Source organism: Sabethes cyaneus, chromosome 2, assembly GCF_943734655.1.
Source record: "Sabethes cyaneus chromosome 2, idSabCyanKW18_F2, whole genome shotgun sequence".
Classification (NCBI taxonomy): Eukaryota; Metazoa; Arthropoda; class Insecta; order Diptera; family Culicidae; genus Sabethes; species Sabethes cyaneus.
In genome coordinates this window covers 155,323,441-155,344,178 of record NC_071354.1, presented here as the reverse complement: position 1 = coordinate 155,344,178, position 20,738 = coordinate 155,323,441, and the positions used below count along the sequence as shown (strand labels likewise).

Genomic DNA, 20,738 nt, shown 5'->3' with positions numbered 1-20,738 from the left:
GCAAAACACAGCTTTTTTGAGTTTTTTATTGAAACTATAAAGCAAACTCAATTTTAACCTAAACAACAAAAGTTATTTAATTACTTCTTATTTATTATGTAACCTTTATTTAAAAGCTAATCAACCAGCTCCGCGCTATCCTACCGACACTGATATCATTCATCGTTAGCCATATTAGGCACTGTGATGCAGTCTAGAACACGTGTGATAAGCATCCATATTTGGCGGTCATTGTCATTTTAATCAAATAATTCATGTGGTGACTTTGCACTTTCCAAAGTGGCAGATAAGAATGAACTCTATGGAGTGGAGATAGAGCACGAGAGTGCGCCTCTTAATTGAATGCTTGCCATTGGTTAAATTCACGTTCGTTCACGAAAGCTAGCCGCTACGCTATTATTCGCGAAGTTTGGCGGCCAGTGCAGGTTTGTCTGTTGAGTAGAGGACTGCCAAAATGTTTCAATTTCTGTTACTTTTAATAGTGTCAATTGGTTTTGGTAACGCTGCCAACATTTTGTATATTGATGGAGTTGCTTCACCGAGTCATTTTATTTGGTTAGTTATTAAGAGGTCAATTTTGGTTAAGTAAAAATATACCATCTTATTCACAGGCACCGTGCACTTATGTACGGGTTGGCGGCAAAAGGTCACAATGTGACGGCGTTGAGCGTAGATGTTGAGTTGAAACCACCGCCGAACGTAACCTTTATCAAAGTCGAAGGGGTGTACGAAGCTTTTCACGAGAACAATACGGAATTGACCGATTTCTTGTCTATGACAGATATCAACCCGTTTTCCATGCTGTACTTGTTCAGCGATTATGTTACACATGGTTGCGAGTTTTCGTTGAAATCTAAAGGACTTCAACAGATCTTGGATTATCCAAAAGATTTTAAATTCGACTTGATTATCAACGATTATCTTCAAGGTCCGTGCATGGTTTCACTAGCCCAACATAAATTTGGTCGTCCTCCGCTTATTGCTGCGACAGCATTCCACGGTTTAACGACGACAACTTCAATGTCCGGAGCTTACTCCTACTCTGGAATGGTTCCAAACCACGAATTTGATGCCCCTGAACGGATGACCTACTTCCAGCGATTCATGAATTTCTTTTACAACCACTGGGAGGAACTTCTGAAGGACTATCAAGTTACACCAGCTGTGCATAAATTAGTTCGACAGGTGATGCCAGATATTCCGTACGTTGGAGAATTTGAAAAGGATACGCGAATCGTTCTACTCAATTCCAATCCAATTATTCAATATTCGGAGCCTTCAATGCCCGAGCCTTCAATGCCCAACGTTATCTCAGTCGGTGGATTGCAAATAATTAAACCAAAAGAACTTCCAGCGGATATTAAAAGTGTGGTGGAAAAATCCACAAATGGAGTAATTTTGTTTTCGTTAGGAACTAACATTCGCAGCGATTTATTGGGTAACAAACGAATCATAGAAATTTTGAGTGCAATGAAGCAATTTCCACAGTATCAGTTTTTGTGGAAATTTGAATCCGATAGCATGCCAATTGAAGTTCCGGAAAACGTCTACATTCGAAAGTGGATGCCACAGAATGATTTACTCGCACATCCGAACGTAAAGTTGTTCATCACTCATAGTGGTCTTTTAAGTACCCAGGAGGCAATTTGGCATGGTGTTCCAATAATTGGATTTCCAGTGTTTGCAGACCAAAACCGTAACATAAACTACTGCTCCGAAATGGGTGTGGGCAAACGTTTATCAATCGCCAATGTTAACCGTAATGATCTTGCTAATGCTATTCGGGAGGTAATGACCGATAAAAGGTAACTGCTTTGTCTGGTATCGTCAGCTGGAATAGATAAAGAAATTTGCTTTATTTTTATCACTATAGGTACCGCAACAATATGGCTCGTTTGTCAAAGCTTTTCCGGGACCAAAAGGAACATCCCCTCGATCGCGCTATTTGGTGGGTGGAGTGGGTCCTTCGTAATCCCGATAACCGTATTCTGCAGTCAAATGCCATAAATTTGAGTTGGTTTGTAAAGTATTCGTTCGATGTTATTGTGCCCTGCTTGCTACTGCTGGTGGCAGTTTCAGTATTGGTCTGCAAAATCATTAGAAAAGTATCACTTACAAAAGTGAAACCAGCGAAATCGAAACACGAATAAATTTGCTGTTTTTGTTTTGCCTTTTGTTTAATAACAGTTACTACGAGAAACTATTGTTTGTATAAAGAAGGTGGCCCATCAAACATTTTTGTCGTATAACAGTTTATCAAGCGCTTACAACCAGGTAGTTAGCCATACAACGGTTGAATAAGCTACTAATCAACAAAAATGTTTGTTGGGGGATCAATATGCACATTCATTTAATTATTATTTTCCAGTTCATACTGTTGAATTCAATTCAACGGGAAATATTCGAAATTATAATTCTCTACCGATAACAAATGAAACGCGTGATCCGGTTTAGATTGAAACAGAGAATATGATTTTCCTGGAAATTGCACACAGTTTACAATTGATAATTAATTTGATAAACCTGTAAATTTAACTATTAGCATTGTTTTCTTTTAGAATGTAAGCATTTTGGCATCTACCGGAGTATTGAGATTATTTACGTTTAGTTCCTTTTAGCCGGCTCTGCAGTATTGTTGGTACCCGATCAAATGAAAATATCAAATTTATAACGGGATGAGTTCTAAATACCAAGTATTTTATAACAAAATCACCTTTATGTTTTGTTATAAACTTGGTCTCGTAAGTAGTTAAAATAACAAAAATTGTAGCAAAATCCGCTCTAGGCATATCACATATATAACAAATTGTGATATAATTTTATCTAGTTTATATCAAGATCAAAAATCAGCATTCTGTCTTGCTCTATAACCAAATTGTAACAAAGCCTGTTATAAATAGCAGAACGAGCTGGAATCTTTGCAGAACATTTTTTGTGTGGCAAATTTTTCTATTACATTTATAACAAATTTTGATAAAACTAGTGCTACAATTCTGTAATATTTTTGTTAGAATCATATGATCGGGTAACAAGTAACTATTAGTAAGTAGTTTCAACGATTGTATCAGCTTTGCTGTTCTGTTTTGTTAATTATACATAATGATTTCTATCCTCGATTTAAGATATATTACGTAACCTATTTGGTAAGACCGTATCAATGTAGCTGTAAGATATTATCATATTCATCTTACCAGTCAGTCCTTTAGCTATCAAGTATTAGGTTAATTAAGCATTCATTGAGCAATAACTTTAGCAAGAATTGATTGACGTTAGTTTTGTAACACTAGAAATAATGTTTACCTAATTTTAAGTTTAGTATTATTTTAATTAAAATTTGGCATTCTAGCACGGTATATCGTTTATCACTTTCGGTCTTCACCAGTTCTTTACCAAAGCTGCTGACTTATCCGACTGATCGATTACTGTCATTCCAATGTATACAACTTACACAGGTATAGCAATATAACACATAAGCAAAATGGTTGACGGGAGGGGCGGCAAGGCCAGTGTGGGCAACAGATATAATTTTCGTTCTTCATGTGTAACACAACACAACACAACACAACACAACACAACACAACACAACACAACACAACACAACACAACACAACACAACACAACACAACACAACACAACACAACACAACACAACACAACACAACACAACACAACACAACACAACACAACACAACACAACACAACACAACACAACACAACACAACACAACACAACACAACACAACACAACACAACACAACACAACACAACACAACACAACACAACACAACACAACACAACACAACACAACACAACACAACACAACACAACACAACACAACACAACACAACACAACACAACACAACACAACACAACACAACACAACACAACACAACACAACACAACACAACACAACACAACACAACACAACACAACACAACACAACACAACACAACACAACACAACACAACACAACACAACACAACACAACACAACACAACACAACACAACACAACACAACACAACACAACACAACACAACACAACACAACACAACACAACACAACACAACACAACACAACACAACACAACACAACACAACACAACACAACACAACACAACACAACACAACACAACACAACACAACACAACACAACACAACACAACACAACACAACACAACACAACAACTCCTTCTGCTAATACAAGAACAAGAACAAGAACAAGAACAAGAACAAGAACAAGAACAAGAACAAGAACAAGAACAAGAACAAGAACAAGAACAAGAACAAGAACAAGAACAAGAACAAGAACAAGAACAAGAACAAGAACAAGAACAAGAACAAGAACAAGAACAAGAACAAGAACAAGAACAAGAACAAGAACAAGAACAAGAACAAGAACAAGAACAAGAACAAGAACAAGAACAAGAACAAGAACAAGAACAAGAACAAGAACAAGAACAAGAACAAGAACAAGAACAAGAACAAGAACAAGAACAAGAACAAGAACAAGAACAAGAACAAGAACAAGAACAAGAACAAGAACAAGAACAAGAACAAGAACAAGAACAAGAACAAGAACAAGAACAAGAACAAGAACAAGAACAAGAACAAGAACAAGAACAAGAACAAGAACAAGAACAAGAACAAGAACAAGAACAAGAACAAGAACAAGAACAAGAACAAGAACAAGAACAAGAACAAGAACAAGAACAAGAACAAGAACAAGAACAAGAACAAGAACAAGAACAAGAACAAGAACAAGAACAAGAACAAGAACAAGAACAAGAACAAGAACAAGAACAAGAACAAGAACAAGAACAAGAACAAGAACAAGAACAAGAACAAGAACAAGAACAAGAACAAGAACAAGAACAAGAACAAGAACAAGAACAAGAACAAGAACAAGAACAAGAACAAGAACAAGAACAAGAACAAGAACAAAAATATCAGATTACGGCAGCGAATACCATAATAGATTGTAGCAGTGAACAGTAACAATGACCCAAGACTGTAAGGGCCGCGGAACTCCTTTGTTATTTTAAAATCAAACCCAAGCAGCTCGTTAACTCTTGAGATAAGATCGTTATAGTACATATGAAAGGATTGTGCGCTATCAAGGGATATGATCGATTCTTTATAACAATTATCCCATCATAAAAGTGATTCGCCTGCTACCGCATGAGATGGCTATGCAAATCAATGTACTGAGGGTAAGCATGTTACTCGAGTACCAATCTTTAAATCTGTCCACTAGGCGTGGTAGTTCAATGCAGTCGGAGTCCGCTTAAACTATCCTAAAGATTTTTATATCGTCGGCATAAACAGACCGACAGCCAGATGGTGGGAAAACTGGCAATTCATTTACCGTGAACGTACCATATTCTGCGCAGCTCCTAATTCTGCGCATTTTTCTTTATATATGTATTTATCAACATTGTGCATAACTATGGCCATTGTGTTATTTTTTTATAAATCTCTGTTGAATATTAAGCCATTATTCACAAAAGGGCCATAATATTTGACAGCGAAATAAATTAAAGTGAAACTGAAAGTATTTTATATGTCAGAAAACAACGTCGTTAGCGCCAACGCTAAAACTGTCCTTCTAGAAAATTAACAAAATAATGATCGAAATTCTTTGCAATGATTAAATTACCCAGCATAATTAAAAAGAATAATTAGTTTTAGTCATGTTTTAGGCAAAAAGAGTGATTGCATGCCTTGTTTTCGTTGGAAAAATGCGATGCAGTAGTGCGCAGATTTAGGCACAGATTTTTTATTCATGTTCCAAATTCTGCGCAGTAATGTAACCTGTACAGAAATCGCGAAAAAATACGCAACTTCTCCCAAATGGCTGAGGTATAGAGGTATAGAAATTCAAATAGAACCTTTAACTTGCATTGATTGGAATCCTGTGCAATGTCTCGGGGTCCGAACCTACGAGCGATAATTCATGAAACCATGTCTTCTGATTTTTTTTGACAGTCGAACTTCATTGAGCTGTCAGGGAGTGGGGAAGTGGTTTCTATATGAAAACACAATTGTTAATATTAGTCTAAAGTATAATGTTCAGTATAGAGAAAACCCGAATGAACTCGCCCTTCACGTTATCGACAATAAAATATTTAAAATAAGCCAATCCAAATGATAAAAATGTTCCTGTGCCACCTGGACAGCACAAGAAGGCCAGATCATGGATTTAATCATGGTCATGGCTAATGTCGGATTTTTGATGTGCTTTCAACGTATAAAGACATAAACTACATGGTATGAATGTTTATTGTTACTTTTTAGGTGCGCAGAATTAGGAACAAACATGCGCAGAATTAGGAACATGGGCAAGAGAGTGCGCAGAATTAGGCACCGTGGATAAGTTTACAAAACGCAAGATATACTCAATTGTTGGTCGACTTTTAATTCCCATGTTTTTTACCATATATTATAGACCGTAGCACTACATGTTGCTGCTATCAACGTTATCAATTTAACTCTAGAATACTTATAATAGCGGAGGAATCATTAAAATGTCTTAACTGCGCAGAATATGGTACGTTCACGGTACTCAAAAAGAAACTACCAGTGGTCCAAGGTTGCTACCCAGTGGTATGCCAGAGTTGTTGTTAAATATATTGGAAAATTCGTACTCTCAACCGAGCGTACGCTGCGTTAGGTACGAGACTAGCTACTTACAGAACGGAGAGAAAACTCCCATTTTCTCTAGCCTTGCAAGGAAGATACCGTGATCAACTCGATCACACGCTGCTTTCGGTTCGGTGTACGTTGCAAATTCTTCATTCATGTAATGCCGGCAAAACGAGACGAAATTAACGAAATTTATCGTGTTGTTATCCGCGGTCGCCACCTATCCTAAATACACGAATTAACCTAGCACTTCTATTTCTTCGCCGTCATCGATTTAGTCCGTGGGAGCGTTTGAGCCTTTAATGTATTTGTTGTTATCCGGTGAATTTTTTTAACCCATTTCTCTTACCCTTCGCTTTCAATCTAATTTAAATAGATTGCCTCCGTCGTCGCAAGTTTCTGGACATAATATCAAAAATATCTGCGAAGTCTAGGAGTTGGCCTTCCTTGCTGAATAAAAATAGTGCTGCTCGTTTCGATGCCTGCTCGTCCGATCACTCACATAAAAGCAAAAAAGGCCGTCACTTTATCTCAAACATCGCAACATCTTAAAGGGACACACCACCCGTGATTAATCGATTATATGCTGCTTTGAAATCGATAAATACAAATGTGATGCGTGAACACGTTCTATTCCTGACATTCCTGCAAGATCTGTTGGATGGTGAAAATTTGGTCGACAGTGACGCGAGCTTCCATGAACCCATTTGATAATTCCCTGAGAAACCTTTTGCTATCGGTGACAGCCTACGTTACAGAAACTGGAAGATTTGGTAGTGTTTGAGAGTGTTACATCACGATCGTTGCACCAGTCAAGTTGACCACCCACGTTTGTAGATGGGACAAAAACTCCCTTTCATCTCGTAGGTAGCTTCTCCTCTTCGCAGACCTTGTAAGCAACGCAGGGTGAAGTCGTTGCCAGTGTTTCTCGGCCGTGTTTATGAAGATTTGTTGTAAAACTATCTGGCGACTTTATTAGTTTTAGAAATCACTCGTCTAATCTCTTGGAGATCAAATGCTGGGACAATATTACTTTCCGTGGGCATTCCATGGTTCACTTTAGATTTCGGAAATACCTCAGATTGATGATATGTGTATAAGCTGCGATAGACTCGACCATTAAAATGCCACGACGCTTCATGGTAATACGAAATCGGTAGAGATTATACTCAATGATGATGAGACATGTTTCAATCTCGATCAGAGATGTAAAAAAATCGCTTGTAACTATCAAGAACATAGGAGCAATTAGATTCAGATTCATTGACGTCACAACTTGAAAGCGATAAATACTTTGTCGCGATCTGTACAGATTATGACACACCTCATATCAGATCATGTGCATTCATTGATTGCGGTAAGAAATATGACAGATACAGATGATCGGTTGTTTACAGTGCGTGAATCTCAATACAAACAACATAAGTAGCCTTTTTTTCTTGCAGCTAGGTTAAATGTTACGCTGTTATCGACAGCTGTGAATTGATAAGAGATCAGAATCGTGTGATTCAAGCGACAACAAGTGTGCTTGTTGCGATTGCTCACTGATTTGATCAAAATTGCTGATTTTCCATCTCTGATCTCGATGATTAATTGCCGCTTTCTGAACTAAGGAAAGCCGAGTAGCTGCCCTATTTGGATAGTTGAAAGACACATGGTTTTATCAGGATGGCATGACATACCATACAGACTATCAAAAATATAAACGGCTCCCAGTAATTCGGCAATCGAGTGGCCAACCTTTTTTATCGAGATCTGTTGGCTTCTTAGGAGTTGGCGTCGTTAGAACTGTCAACTACATAAGAACTACGAAATTAGTTAGTCAGTCACATACCCAAAAGACGGAAAAGCTTCGTTAAAATTTGCTTTGCATTCAATGTGCGTTGTTGCCCTATATGTTTATTTACGTAGTTGGTACGTAAAGTAAAGATTTACTACAAGAAAAACGAAATATTTATTTTAATTCTTAATCTACAAAACAGTATTCTTTCCAAAATTCCAAAATTTGAGAACAGGATGAAGGCTTGGATTGACTTCAATGTGTCGGAAAAAAATGTATGTAGTTGTCACTTGGTTAAAATATATTTTATAAATTGTGCTAATTCTACAAACGACCACAAGACAAAACAACCTTTAGTTACACGTTTTTTGGTCACGTCTAGCCTCATTTTTCCGTTCCGGTACATCATTTTATGTTTCGTCATTATCATTCCGATTTGCCCTAGCGCCATCATCCGAAGTTGTTTTTTCGTCCTCATTATGCATTCCAATGGCGGTGGCGGCTTGTTCCGTTGAAGTGGAAGCACCGATTGTTGGGGTCACGCTTCCGTCAGCAGCAGGAACACCGCCACCCGCAGGAATCGGCAGCCGCAGGCTAGCAGACGAAGCTAGGACAGCATTTAGCCTGTCTGCCATCTTCAGATACTGTGCAGGAAAGCGTAAAATTACATGATTAGGGATTTATGAAGCACGACTTGCGGGAAAAGCACACTCTCATTACTGTGCCACACGGTTACACACCTCTCGGTGAACGCTGATGTGTTGAGTCATTTCGATGAAATTCGCCAGATACGACACCGACTGTTCCGGTTTTCCAATCTCGTAACAATAGAGAGCAAAGTTTAAGTAGATTAGGGGATTTTTTATCGCATCCGGTAGCATCGTTGACTTTTCCATTGCAAGGTATGCATTTCCCGGATCGTTGAGATGGCGGAGGCAAGCTATGAGGACATTAAACATTAAAACACCATAACTGTAATTATATTTCAAACTGATTAGTGAGCACTTTTGGATCTGTTAAAATACGATAAATCAGTAGCAAATAATTGAGACAAGGTGTTGCCTTATATTGATCTTAAAAAATCTAGATATAATTCAAATCAAGCTGAGGAAAGTAATGCAAATTAGCCTTTAAAAATCTTCAATAATTTGAAATTTGACTTATACTCACTTCCCAAAAGCATGTAGCAGTCCGCATTGTCCGGACGGAGACAGATCGCTGCGGCTAGCGTTTGAAAGGCACTTACGTATTGCTGGGCTGCCGGAAAAATAAGGTTATCAAGGGGTGAAAAACAACTTAAAACGTTGCGAATAATGTCTCACCCGTTACCAGCACCAATCCTAGATTGTAAAGAGCGTTAAAATTTAACGGAGCTACCCAAATAGCTTTCTTCAGGCACGATATAGCCTTGTGTTTAACCAGATTAGGTTAGAGAAATTGGAAATAAAATAAATAAGAATTAGGTTATGTTCACAGTTTACAATGTCGAATTTAATTTTGAATTAATTTGGAATCTTGATTAAGTGGCATTTGGCATCATTGGCGTGCCTAGATTGAACCTTCGCACTAAGGCTCGTGTCCCTCAAAGTAACAAATCTAAAACCACTTAGTTTTACTTGAATTTATAAAAGTTTTATTACGGTATCAATAATTACCTCTGATTTTTCTTATTAAGCAATATCAAGAGTATACGAGTCAAAACACACTTATAGCTAGCTATAAAACCATATTAAAACTGTTGATAATGCAAATTTATTGTGGTTACTTATACAGGTCGGACTCGATTATCCGGATGAAATACTTTTTTAAATAGGTCATGGTGCCCCCCAGATCGTTATTATCAAAAAAAAAAATGCTTCATGAAATCGGACACATGGTTTTCAATGAGTGTTTCGTTGTTTTTACATTGTTTTATTACTTACGGCACTTAAATGGGCGTAACTCAAATTTCCACCGCAGGAGGATTTTGAAAATTTCACCAGAGACGCAGTACAACCTCACGAATCGACTGGTGAGGTTTGATTTCATGGAGCTTTTTTTGATAATAACGGTCTGCGGGAGCACCGTGAGGTTTTTTGAAATGTGTTTGTATTCAAAACGTGTTTAATATCATAAATTTTTTTTTCACCCGGATAATCGAGTCCGACCTATTACCATGATAAAACGAATTAGCTGCCCCACGTCTCTAATAAACTTATCATAAATGTGGTGTAGCAATACAATATGGAGCACCAACCAAAATTGATCTTATTACGGTTGCTTGTCAAACCGTAATATATCTGTTAGTAGTATAGAGCTATTAAAACGGTAACACCCTGACCAAACAGATTTATTGCTGTTATTATGAAAAATATTAGAGTTCAACACCAAAATCATTTTGTTAAGCGAGGCCATTCTGTCACATTCTAGTACAGTAGAATTTCAAATTTGGCAACAAATGCGAGTCGCCTATGTTGCCAAAATCGAAACCGTGCCAAAATCGAGACCCTTTTTCGATATGAAAAAATTTAATGTAAATACTTTAGAAATTGACTAAATCTCAATAATCAACGATTGCAACCATTTTATATTTAAAAAGTCCACCATCCGTCTGGTCCAAATAAGTTATTGACACCCTGCGGTAAGACGTAGTCCTACGGCAATAAAAATATTATTGTTCGAAATCACATAACTATTTTTCATGAACATACTGTGGGCATAATTTTTTCGTTATTTAAAGCATGTATACAGAAACTGATTGATATTTAAGCATATTTTTGGAAGTGAAATATCTTGTGTTGCCAAAAACAAATACTTTTGTTGTCAAAATCGAACCATGCCAAAATCGAGCCATGCCTAATTCTTAATCCAACTGTATTTTATTTTAGCTCACAAACAAAAAATCTTCGAAGCAAAGTGTTGTACAGAAAGTAGTTATTAAGAAAGGATGATCTGACAGTAAAACTTTAACGTTTCTGCTCACGAATGTATTTTCATGTGGATAAAGCTGGCGAACTGATTTAGCTTTTTTACCAGAGCGAAAAGTATTAATAAATTATGGCGGTGGCTGTCAAGCAGCGAAAGCTCAATCAGTTTTATTGCTGCTTTCAGCAGAGCGTAATACGGCTACTTAAAAAAATCTTCTGAAGAGCGGGCTGAAGGCAGTTTTTTAGCGGTCATCAGAAAGTTCTGCTTGAGTTCATAGTTTCATTGGCGGTTTTATGAAATCGGTCATGAAAACCACTAGAGGAACGTAAAAAAAGTCTCGGCATGGTACGGGGCAAATTAGATTGCCGTTTGAATGCCTTGGGCTGCAATGACCTCTGGCCATGAAATTAGACATGGCATCGCACTATACATCAAACTTGAAATTTTTCTACAAAAATCAAACTGAGTTTGAAATTAGGTTTAAAATTAGACTTGAAAGCAGCGTTGCCAACCGGTTTTTACGAAAATCTGGAAAACGAGAATAAAAATGTCTGGCAAAAATCTGGCTGTCATTTGACCTAATGGAAGACAATGTTTGAAAAGCGTCTTTTTTGTCTGATTAGGCATCAAAAGGTCTGGAAAATCCAGACAAATCTGGAAGGTTGGCAATGCTGCTTGAAAGTGAACTTGATATTCGACACAAAAATGGACTTTGAATTGAACCTAAACTGAATTTGAAATTGGACATGATGTTAGACTTGAATTTAGATTAGCTTGCGCTTGAATGTTTACTTCAATTTGAACTGGAAATCGGACTTGAAATCGGATTTGAAATTAGACCTGACTTCTACTTGAAATTGAATTTCAAAATGGGTTTGAAATTGGATTTTAAATTAGACATGAAATTGGACTAAAATTGGACTTAACATTAAATCAAATTTAAAAATGGACATAACATTCAACTTAAATTTGAGTCTGAATTGGATTTGGAATTAGACTATTTGAAGACATGAAATTGGACTTGAAATAAAATTTTAAATTTATCGTGAAACTGGACGCTGAATTAGTGGTAAAATTAGACTTGATGTTGGGTATAATATCGCACTCGAAAGTAAACTTAACGAGTTCGAAAACAGACACTGATGAAGCCTGCAAGTCGTTGGTGTAATACGTATCTGTCGAAGATAATTATAAATAGCAGAATCAGTTTGGAAAAAGTTTTCTTCTTTTCTTTAATTTCAACAATTTTATTGCTGATGCTTATTACTGTACAGTTACACCCAGCGCGGCGCAAAACAGCATTGAAGCAAATGAATTCTGTTAAAGACCATTGAACCAAGCAATGCGGGTCCATCAAAAGTAACTTTCAAGCACAAAAAAATTAACCTAATAGGGTCTACACTACGTCACTCCCTGTCAAAGGAAGCTGAAAGTTATTTCGTGCGATTCTCTTAAATGAGTCATCTCCAAAATCCAGCAGGCCCCTGAGAGTTGAGCTCGAGTCGATGAAATCATTGGTGATGCGAAATTTACAAATTAAACGTTTCTGTTGAAACGGTGGTTCTACAACTGATGGAGAGACGATATGGCAAAGCGATGAAAAATTTTGTTGGTATGGAGGGGAAAGAGCGGGATGGTGAGGAGAGGGTGGTGGGGGGGGGGGGGGCTATTAAACGTGAAACGTTGACAAAGAGGGATTTTGCTGGTTTGTTCAACATCCATAACAGTGACATGCAGTGGACATCAACGTGGGAGGAACAAGCTGGCTGAGTTATCAAAAAAATACTCATAAGTCCACCATCTATCAAATCAGTGGGCCGCATGGTTCATCTCAAAGGCAACAGTTTGACCATCACTGACGTCGAGCAAATAGTTTTTTATGAAAATGTTAGTAAATTTTTTTAACATATTCATAGATAAACTACCGATGAATCCAGTGATAGCCCATTTCCGGTGCTCTCCAGAAAAAAGCAAGAAAATAAAAAAAAGTGAGAAGGAGACAGAAAAGTGCGCGAGCCGTATGAATAAACAAACTGAATAAAAAAAGGAGAAAGAACAGAGCACTGGACAAAACGCGACAAAAACTGAACAAACAGGATAGAAAAAGTGGACACACACCAGAGAAATAGAGAAGAAAAATTAGCATGAAACACGAAAACCAAAAGAAAATACAGTGACAAAATGGATGAGAAAACAAGTAGAAAAGAAGAAAACTGGAGAGAAAAAGTGGGAAGATGACGCAAAAAGAGGAGACAGAAATATAGAAAATAAGGGAGAATAACAAATAAAAGAAGTGAAACGAGAGGAAGAAGAAAAAACAAACAAGAAAAAATGGATCAAATGGATAGAAAAGTGAAAAAAACGAGACAAAGAAGAAGAAATAAAATAATGGAAAGAAAAGAAAACGAAAATACAGGGGTAAAGAAATAAAGAAATGCTTAACATCCATAACAGTGACATGCAGTGGACTACTAAAGTCTCATGCATTTCGAAGTGTGACCGTCAACGTGGGGAGGAACAAGCTGGCTGAATTACCAAAAAAAATGCTCATAAGTCCACCATCTCAATACAGGGGTAAAGAAATGGAGAAACGAGAACAGAAAAAGAGGTAAACGTGATAGAAAAAGACAGCGAAGAAGTGAAACTAGTAAGAATAGGAAGAGCGGAACAGATGAAAATGAAAAACGAGAAATAGTGTTGAAATGGGGAAAAAAATAAAAAAAATGACGAAACGGAACAGAAAATGGCAGCAAGAGTTGATAAATGGGTCTCTCTACGGAGAAAAATAGAAGAAAAAACGAAAAACGGGACAGAAAAGAGAAAAATAAGAGGAAAATCAGGCCTTTAAAGAATGAAAAAACGAGATAGGAAAAGAAGAAAAGCGAAACAAACAAAGGGAAAAAAGAAAAAATGATAGAGGAAACGAACAGAATGGGAAATAGATGTTACATGAGATATAAAGAGAGAAGTTGGGACAACAAATAGGGAAACAAGATTTATCTGTATTAGACAAGAAAAACACGAATAACGGACCAAAGAAAAAGATGAAACAAGAGAGAAAGAGACGAAAATGGGAAATAACACAGGAAACCTGGAGAGCAAGAGAAAAAAGGAACCAAAACAGAATAAACGTGACAGAAAAGAAGGAAAACTGATGCATCAAAAAGGGGAAAAACGTACTAAACGAGGACGAAAAAATTGTGAGAAATGGGTTAAAAAGAGTTAGAAAATGACGACCACTGAAAACGAAAAAAGGAAAGGGAAAGGACGGAAAACAGGAAAGAAGATGAAAGAAAACGAGTGAAGCAAAAGGAAGAACAGGACCGAACATATGCAAAATAGGACAAAAAACAAAGAAAAACGGAACAATGAAACAAAAAAAAGAAATGTAATAGAAAAGGAGGAAAGACAGAAGGAACAGAAGAGAATTGAGAGCGAAAACCAAGAAAATGGCACAGAAAAAAGAAAAAATCGTGGAAAAGTGTTTAACGGAATTGGAAAAGAGAAAAACTGAACAGAAAAGTGATAAAACGTATGAGAGAATACGATGAAAAATGTCAATCCTAATTAGAAGTAACACTATGTGTCTAATTTCGTGTCCATATCCGACCTGCAGTAAAACTTTAAGTTCAAATTAGTCTTAATTCAAGTCTAATTTAATGTTGGGAAGAATAAATGCTTAATGCGAGAAATGAAGATTCAGGCAAACTGAAAATTCTTGATATTAGGCCAAAAATATAGACTTAGCGAAGGTGAGAGTCGAACTCACAGCTCCCAATCTCTAGTTGAGCGTGTTGTTTAACCAATTACACCACTAAGCCGTTTATCGTCTATAGACGGCTTAGTGGTGTAATTGGTTAAACAACACGCTCAACTAGAGATTGGGAGCTGTGAGTTCGACTCTCACCTTCGCTAAGTCTATATTTTTGGCCTAATATCAAGAATTTTCAGTTTGCCTGAATCTTCATTTCTCGCATTAAGCATTTATTCTTCCCAACAGAAAAGTAAAAAGCCGACTGCTATACGTCGTTGAAAAGAGAAAAAAGTCTAATTTAATGTTTAATTTCAAGTTTATTTTCATGTCCAATTTCTACATTACATAATTGATAGTTCAATTTCAAGTCTAATTCCTAGTCCAATTCCAACTTTGAATTCATGTCCAATTGCACCTGAAAGCACGGAGTTTTTAACCTAATCGGCCGGTTCATTATGGTAAGTAATAGTAAATTCGTCATCCTACGATTGCTCAATGTTGCAAGGCCAAAAAAATTCTTCTGAAAGGTCGGGTGCCCTACCTTTTGATTATGTCTGGACACGGGTTTGTGTTAGTGTTTGGCACATTCGAGTTAAAGTTTTTTTTATAGAAGAACGCTTCTACATATCTTTGACTCAGTGTGGGTTGGAAAAATAAAAAAAGGTCATTTCTTTAAACGCGTTTTACTTAAAACGACAATTTTCAAAGTCGAGGAACCTCCTCTCTCAAAAACTGTTTCATCAATCCTGATACAGTAATGTTCCGATTTTGTCAGCCCCATGTTCAATTTTGGGCTGACAAAATGGGAAATTTTTTTCAAAATTCAACACTTTCGACCTTGCAATATCGAAGACTTCTAATAAAAATTAAATTGGTCAACCGAAAGCTCAATGAACAGGGCACAGCACACTGGGTCCGAACCTTTTTTGGTGCGCATAAGCTTTTAGCGGGAAAACTTGGTTTTAGGTTTATGGAACCTTTGGAAGAGTTTCTTAAAATTAAAAGTTCTATCGTCCAGTGGAATTCAAACTTTGATTAATCCTCCTAAAAGTGCAAAAAAAAAAAATATTTTTCTTCAGTTTCAATATAACACATTGATGTGTTTTGCAAAGTTTTACAGCATATTATTACAAGAAATTTTGCTGAAGACCTTCTACCTCTTAGCGAAGATAGAAAAATCCTATTTGTCATTTATAAATTGTTAAAATCAGTTTTTCTATTTAATCTTTTTTTGTAGTTGTAATATTACTTTTACCTGTTTTACAAAGTTGTACAAACAGTGAAAATACACAACATTGCTGAAAATAGTATACCTCTATCTTCGCTTGTTTAGGAACTATAGGACTTTTACTATAAAAATACCCTAATTTTGACCCCGAATTACTCGCAAGAAGGCATCATTTTATTGAAAAACTCTCCCCAGAGAATCAGAATAGTTTCAAGCAGTCTGAAAAGTTTTATAAATCAAGTTTAAAAGCACAAAAGTTAAACAAAATTTATAGGCTGACAAAATCGGATAGAAAGCTGATGAAATCGGGGGTACCCAAAATCGGCAGTAGACAAAATCGGAACATTACTGTATCACCGTCATTACTCCAGTGAATACACTGGAGCACGTGCCCTACTTTCTGTTGGACATTTGGCATTTGATTCATAAATTACAGACGATAGAAATTTTCAGTTAAACCAATAAATATCGATTCAAAATAATTATGTGTCTTACGGCGATATATTTCTGCTTCTTGAAGAAACACAATCCGATATTACTCCATATTTCGGCTCCCTCCTCAGGTAAGTTGGAAATACGCTTGTATTTATTTAACGCCCCATCAATATCGTTTTTAGACTGAGAACAAATAGTTAAATTATTCAGTTCTAATAACATATTTTGTGTTATCATATGGCATATACTTGCAGTATAGATCCCAGCGCTAGTAAAGCTGTTGTGCACTTATCGTCAATTGCAATAGCATCCAGTAGCTTTTCGAAAGCTCGTTGATATTCGTTGATTTTTAAATACAACACTCCGATCTGCGTTATCAAAGCAACGTCATCCTGTGAAACTCTTGAGCAAAAAAAAAAGGATTATTTCTTTATTCTAATCTCATTCATTCGGCTACTCACTGCAAACAACTCTCGATCATTTCAATCGCTTTAACATTTTCACCTTCTTCGATATAAATCTCAGCCAAAATTTTATAGCTATTCACGTGTTTACCACACATGACGGATTGTTTAAGATATTCTTTGGCTTCCGTCAGGCCCGCCTTCGGTTGACCGAAGTTTTTATAGAATAGTTCACCGATAAAATGATACACTTCCGGATCCGGTCGCTCGAGTAAGGTTTCCGCCTTGAGGAACACCTCCAACGCCGGCTTAAAGCGACCCATTGCAAATCTAAAAGTTCAAGTTCGAAAGTTTCATTTTCAGTTTTCTCAGGATAACAAAGACGAAGCCGTACAAAGTCTTGGCCAGTTCCTTATAGTTATCGGAGTTTTTCCTGTTTACCATTATGGCCTGTTGGAAGCAATTGATTGCCTCAGCAGGATAGTCTTCGTTTCGCAAAATTAAACCCTACGATCGAAAAGTGTTACCGTGATGGTTTCCAACTTTTTGCTGTCTTACCTTTACATAATATAAATACTCTTTATCGTAGTTGATAATTAGCTGCCTTTCTATTAGTTTTTTGCACAATGAGTAGTCATTCCTCGTGTACAGGCCATGAATGAGCCAGTTCATATTGCGATTGCCCGCGGCCCGCGCTGTCATCGCTTCTGATGGCAGAAAAGAAAAGAAAAACAACGAGAACAACGAGACCAATCAGAAGAGCTTAATTAGCAAAGCTAATGAACTGAACTGCGGCAAACTGTCCACACAGTCACAGAGCGAGCCTTAGCGCACGATGGTTGTCGCCAAAAGCCAAAACGAACTCTGACTGATTGTGAATCGTCATTTGTTCGCTCGCTATTTTCCACACTGTCTACCTGCTTCGGGGTGTTTGGGTGTCGTGGAGCCATCCGTGCGCCCGTTGCAGTAAACGTAGGTGTCCATCACTTTGTTTCGCCAAAGTCGCAATTTTCACACTTTTTTTTCGTTATACTTGTGACCGCGAGTGTTTTCTTAGGCAAGAATATCCTGTTTTCTCAAGTGGTGCAAGATGGGCGGTTTGTTTTGACTGTCTCGTATCCATGGAGCCCATTCAGTGCTCCAACTACACATACGTACCTACGTAAGTACGCATGTAACGAAATCAGGAACGAAATTCGTGGGAACTTCATGGAAAGCATTCTGTTATCGGTATTCATAAAGCAGATATTGTTGTCATTTTTGCTATAGTGGTCGAATTCTTCGATTTCATTGCTGGTTAATACAAAACGATTATTCTTCACATACATTTAAGATGATAATTTCAATTGTAACCAAAACATTGAGTCCTTTATTTCGAACTAGTGGTCGGGAAACTCAGAATTTTACATGATTGATATATAAATTTTAAAAATGCTGTAATTTCGTGAAAAGAAATTCAGTTCGGCAGTTGAATATCCTGTTGAAAGAAGTAATCTCATACAAAAAAGTATACATTTTGTATTTTGTAAAGTATACATTGCAGCATACTTGAAATAGTATGTCAAAACGACAGCTGATAACAAGATTGAAGCGAAAAGTAATTTAACATGTAGTCTCGCAGGAATTCGCAGGGGTTTCAATCTTCATTGCAATGATTTTCTACATCAATTGATATTTGATGTGCAGCTTTGGATGTACTAGATAATTGCGTACCACGTTTTTATCACGACAAACGAATATTTTGGCATTTTATCTCAAATGGGCCCCAAACGTTTGCCTAGCATATAATCCCATGCATAGAAGTCGAGCGGATTCAAAGCAGGCGAAGAGGCAGGCCACTCCTTCGAAGATTCCGTAAAATTGTCCTCATAGTAAACCAAGTTTTCGCCTGATGAGACGATGCTAAATTTTGTAGGAAGCAGTATGGTGTATTGTTGTATGTAGTATATTTTGATGATGTATGTAATATATAGTATTGATTTTAACATATATCCGATCATTTAGTTGGTTGTGGTGATCCTGCAGCAGGAACATTCTTTCGTATGAAAACAGAATTTCACAATCATCGTGCCGCTTGAGCAGCTGCCGTCGTCTTTCGACTCTTGCAACATTCTACTTTTTAGTCTAACCGTGCACCCCTTGCTTTATTCTGTATGGAATCAATCGAAGGTCATCTTTCAAAATATTCTTCATATTCATATTGACTGTGAAATTCTCAATTCCTCCGACCAGAATGATCTGGTTTCCGTCGAACTAGCTCTCTTACTCGTTCGATGGTTTCTTGTATCCTTACGGTGCGTTTATGGCCAGAATTGGGGCGCATTTCCCATGAATCGGTTTTCTTGTATCGCTTGATGGTAGGAAAAATTATCCTTTCGTTTATTTTGAATCGATTTTTTTTAAATATACTTATCACAAATTCCCTTTTTGCGTTTTGTTATTTCGAACTCATCGTGTTATAATTTTGTTATTTTTCTTTGAACGGGTTGTCATATTATATCATACCATGTTCCTTCAACTATCGTCAAAAACTGATAGTTTTTGATTCGTCGCACGGCCCAAAACAAAACTTATTCCATAGAGCGCAGCTCAAAACATTTATCTCGGACCGTTTTCTAACAGCTATACTAAAAGGCTAAGTTTTCGAAAGGTTTTACGCTTAAAAGGTAATTTTTATGTCAGTTATTCGTGCCGCGCAGCACGAATACACCTGCGTTTACTTGCTTTATTAGAGTAGTTACAAATAACTCATTGGTTTGTATATTTTGCTCTATAACTTACAGTGAGCGACATTCTGAGCAGAAAAGTTAATGCAATAAACAGTGTTGGGACCAATTTCTTTAATTTTCTAATTCGCTAATCAACGACGCTAAGTTCTAATTAGCGACTTTTCGATAAATTTTGAGTACGTTAGCGAAACCGCTAGCTTCACTAAAAATAAATCCTCGGGATCACTATTCACTAAATCGCTAAAATTACATGGAAATTGGAAAATTATTTAAACGTCACTTACATTGCATTGGTCAGAAATAACGCAGGTTTGATAATAACCAAGAATAATGTTCAAAAATTGTCCGAATAGAATTTCAATTTCGATAGATAATAACAATATCACGCGTTCTTCACGGTTTCGAGCAATAGGACACCGCCTCTAGTTTCTGATAATAAATAACAGAAGTTGCCGCTAGGAATATCGTAGCAAACTACGCGTGCGGATGGACGCGAAAAAATTTACTGTCACGTTTTTCATAGATTTTCCAAAAAAATTGCGGCTGAATTTTTTCTCTCTTGTAGCGTTTCATGAAGATATTTTCGAAAACAAGTGTGATAGTGTCGTGTTTAAGAAATATTAAATTCAAGTGAATTTCGATGTGAATGTCTATGCTGTAAAACTTCCGAATATTCAGCAGCTTTTGCGAAACCGGACATAAGTGAAAATTATATTGAAATAACTTCTCCGTACTCGAAGTTGCTATCTGGAACTAACACTTTGACGATCTGTTCTCGATATTTCTCGGAGAATGTGCCGTCGTGAACTTCCAGAAGAATTGAATACCTGTCAATATTATCCACTGAATCGAGATTCGTCG

The 20,738-nt window shown here is 37.0% G+C and overlaps 2 protein-coding genes across 2 annotated transcripts; one reads left to right on the top strand and one right to left on the bottom strand.

Moving 5' to 3' along the window:
- The first annotated feature begins 454 nt into the window (after nt 1-454).
- Nucleotides 455-2,150, top strand: LOC128736229 (UDP-glucosyltransferase 2-like). The gene is made up of 3 exons (XM_053830708.1): nt 455-555; nt 612-1,805; nt 1,874-2,150. Exons 1-3 carry the CDS (start codon nt 455-457, stop codon nt 2,148-2,150), a joined length of 1,572 nt encoding a protein of 523 aa, XP_053686683.1.
- Nucleotides 2,151-8,830: 6,680 nt separating this feature from the next.
- Nucleotides 8,831-18,132, bottom strand: LOC128736228 (Bardet-Biedl syndrome 4 protein homolog). The gene is made up of 10 exons (XM_053830707.1): nt 18,066-18,132; nt 17,707-17,852; nt 17,543-17,655; nt 17,206-17,478; nt 16,993-17,146; nt 16,805-16,927; nt 9,743-9,827; nt 9,591-9,677; nt 9,161-9,360; nt 8,831-9,064 (listed from the first exon to the last, which is right to left on the bottom strand). The coding sequence occupies exons 1-10, from the start codon at nt 18,130-18,132 to the stop codon at nt 8,831-8,833; spliced, it is 1,482 nt and encodes a 493-aa protein (XP_053686682.1).
- Nucleotides 18,133-20,738: the final 2,606 nt, after the last annotated feature.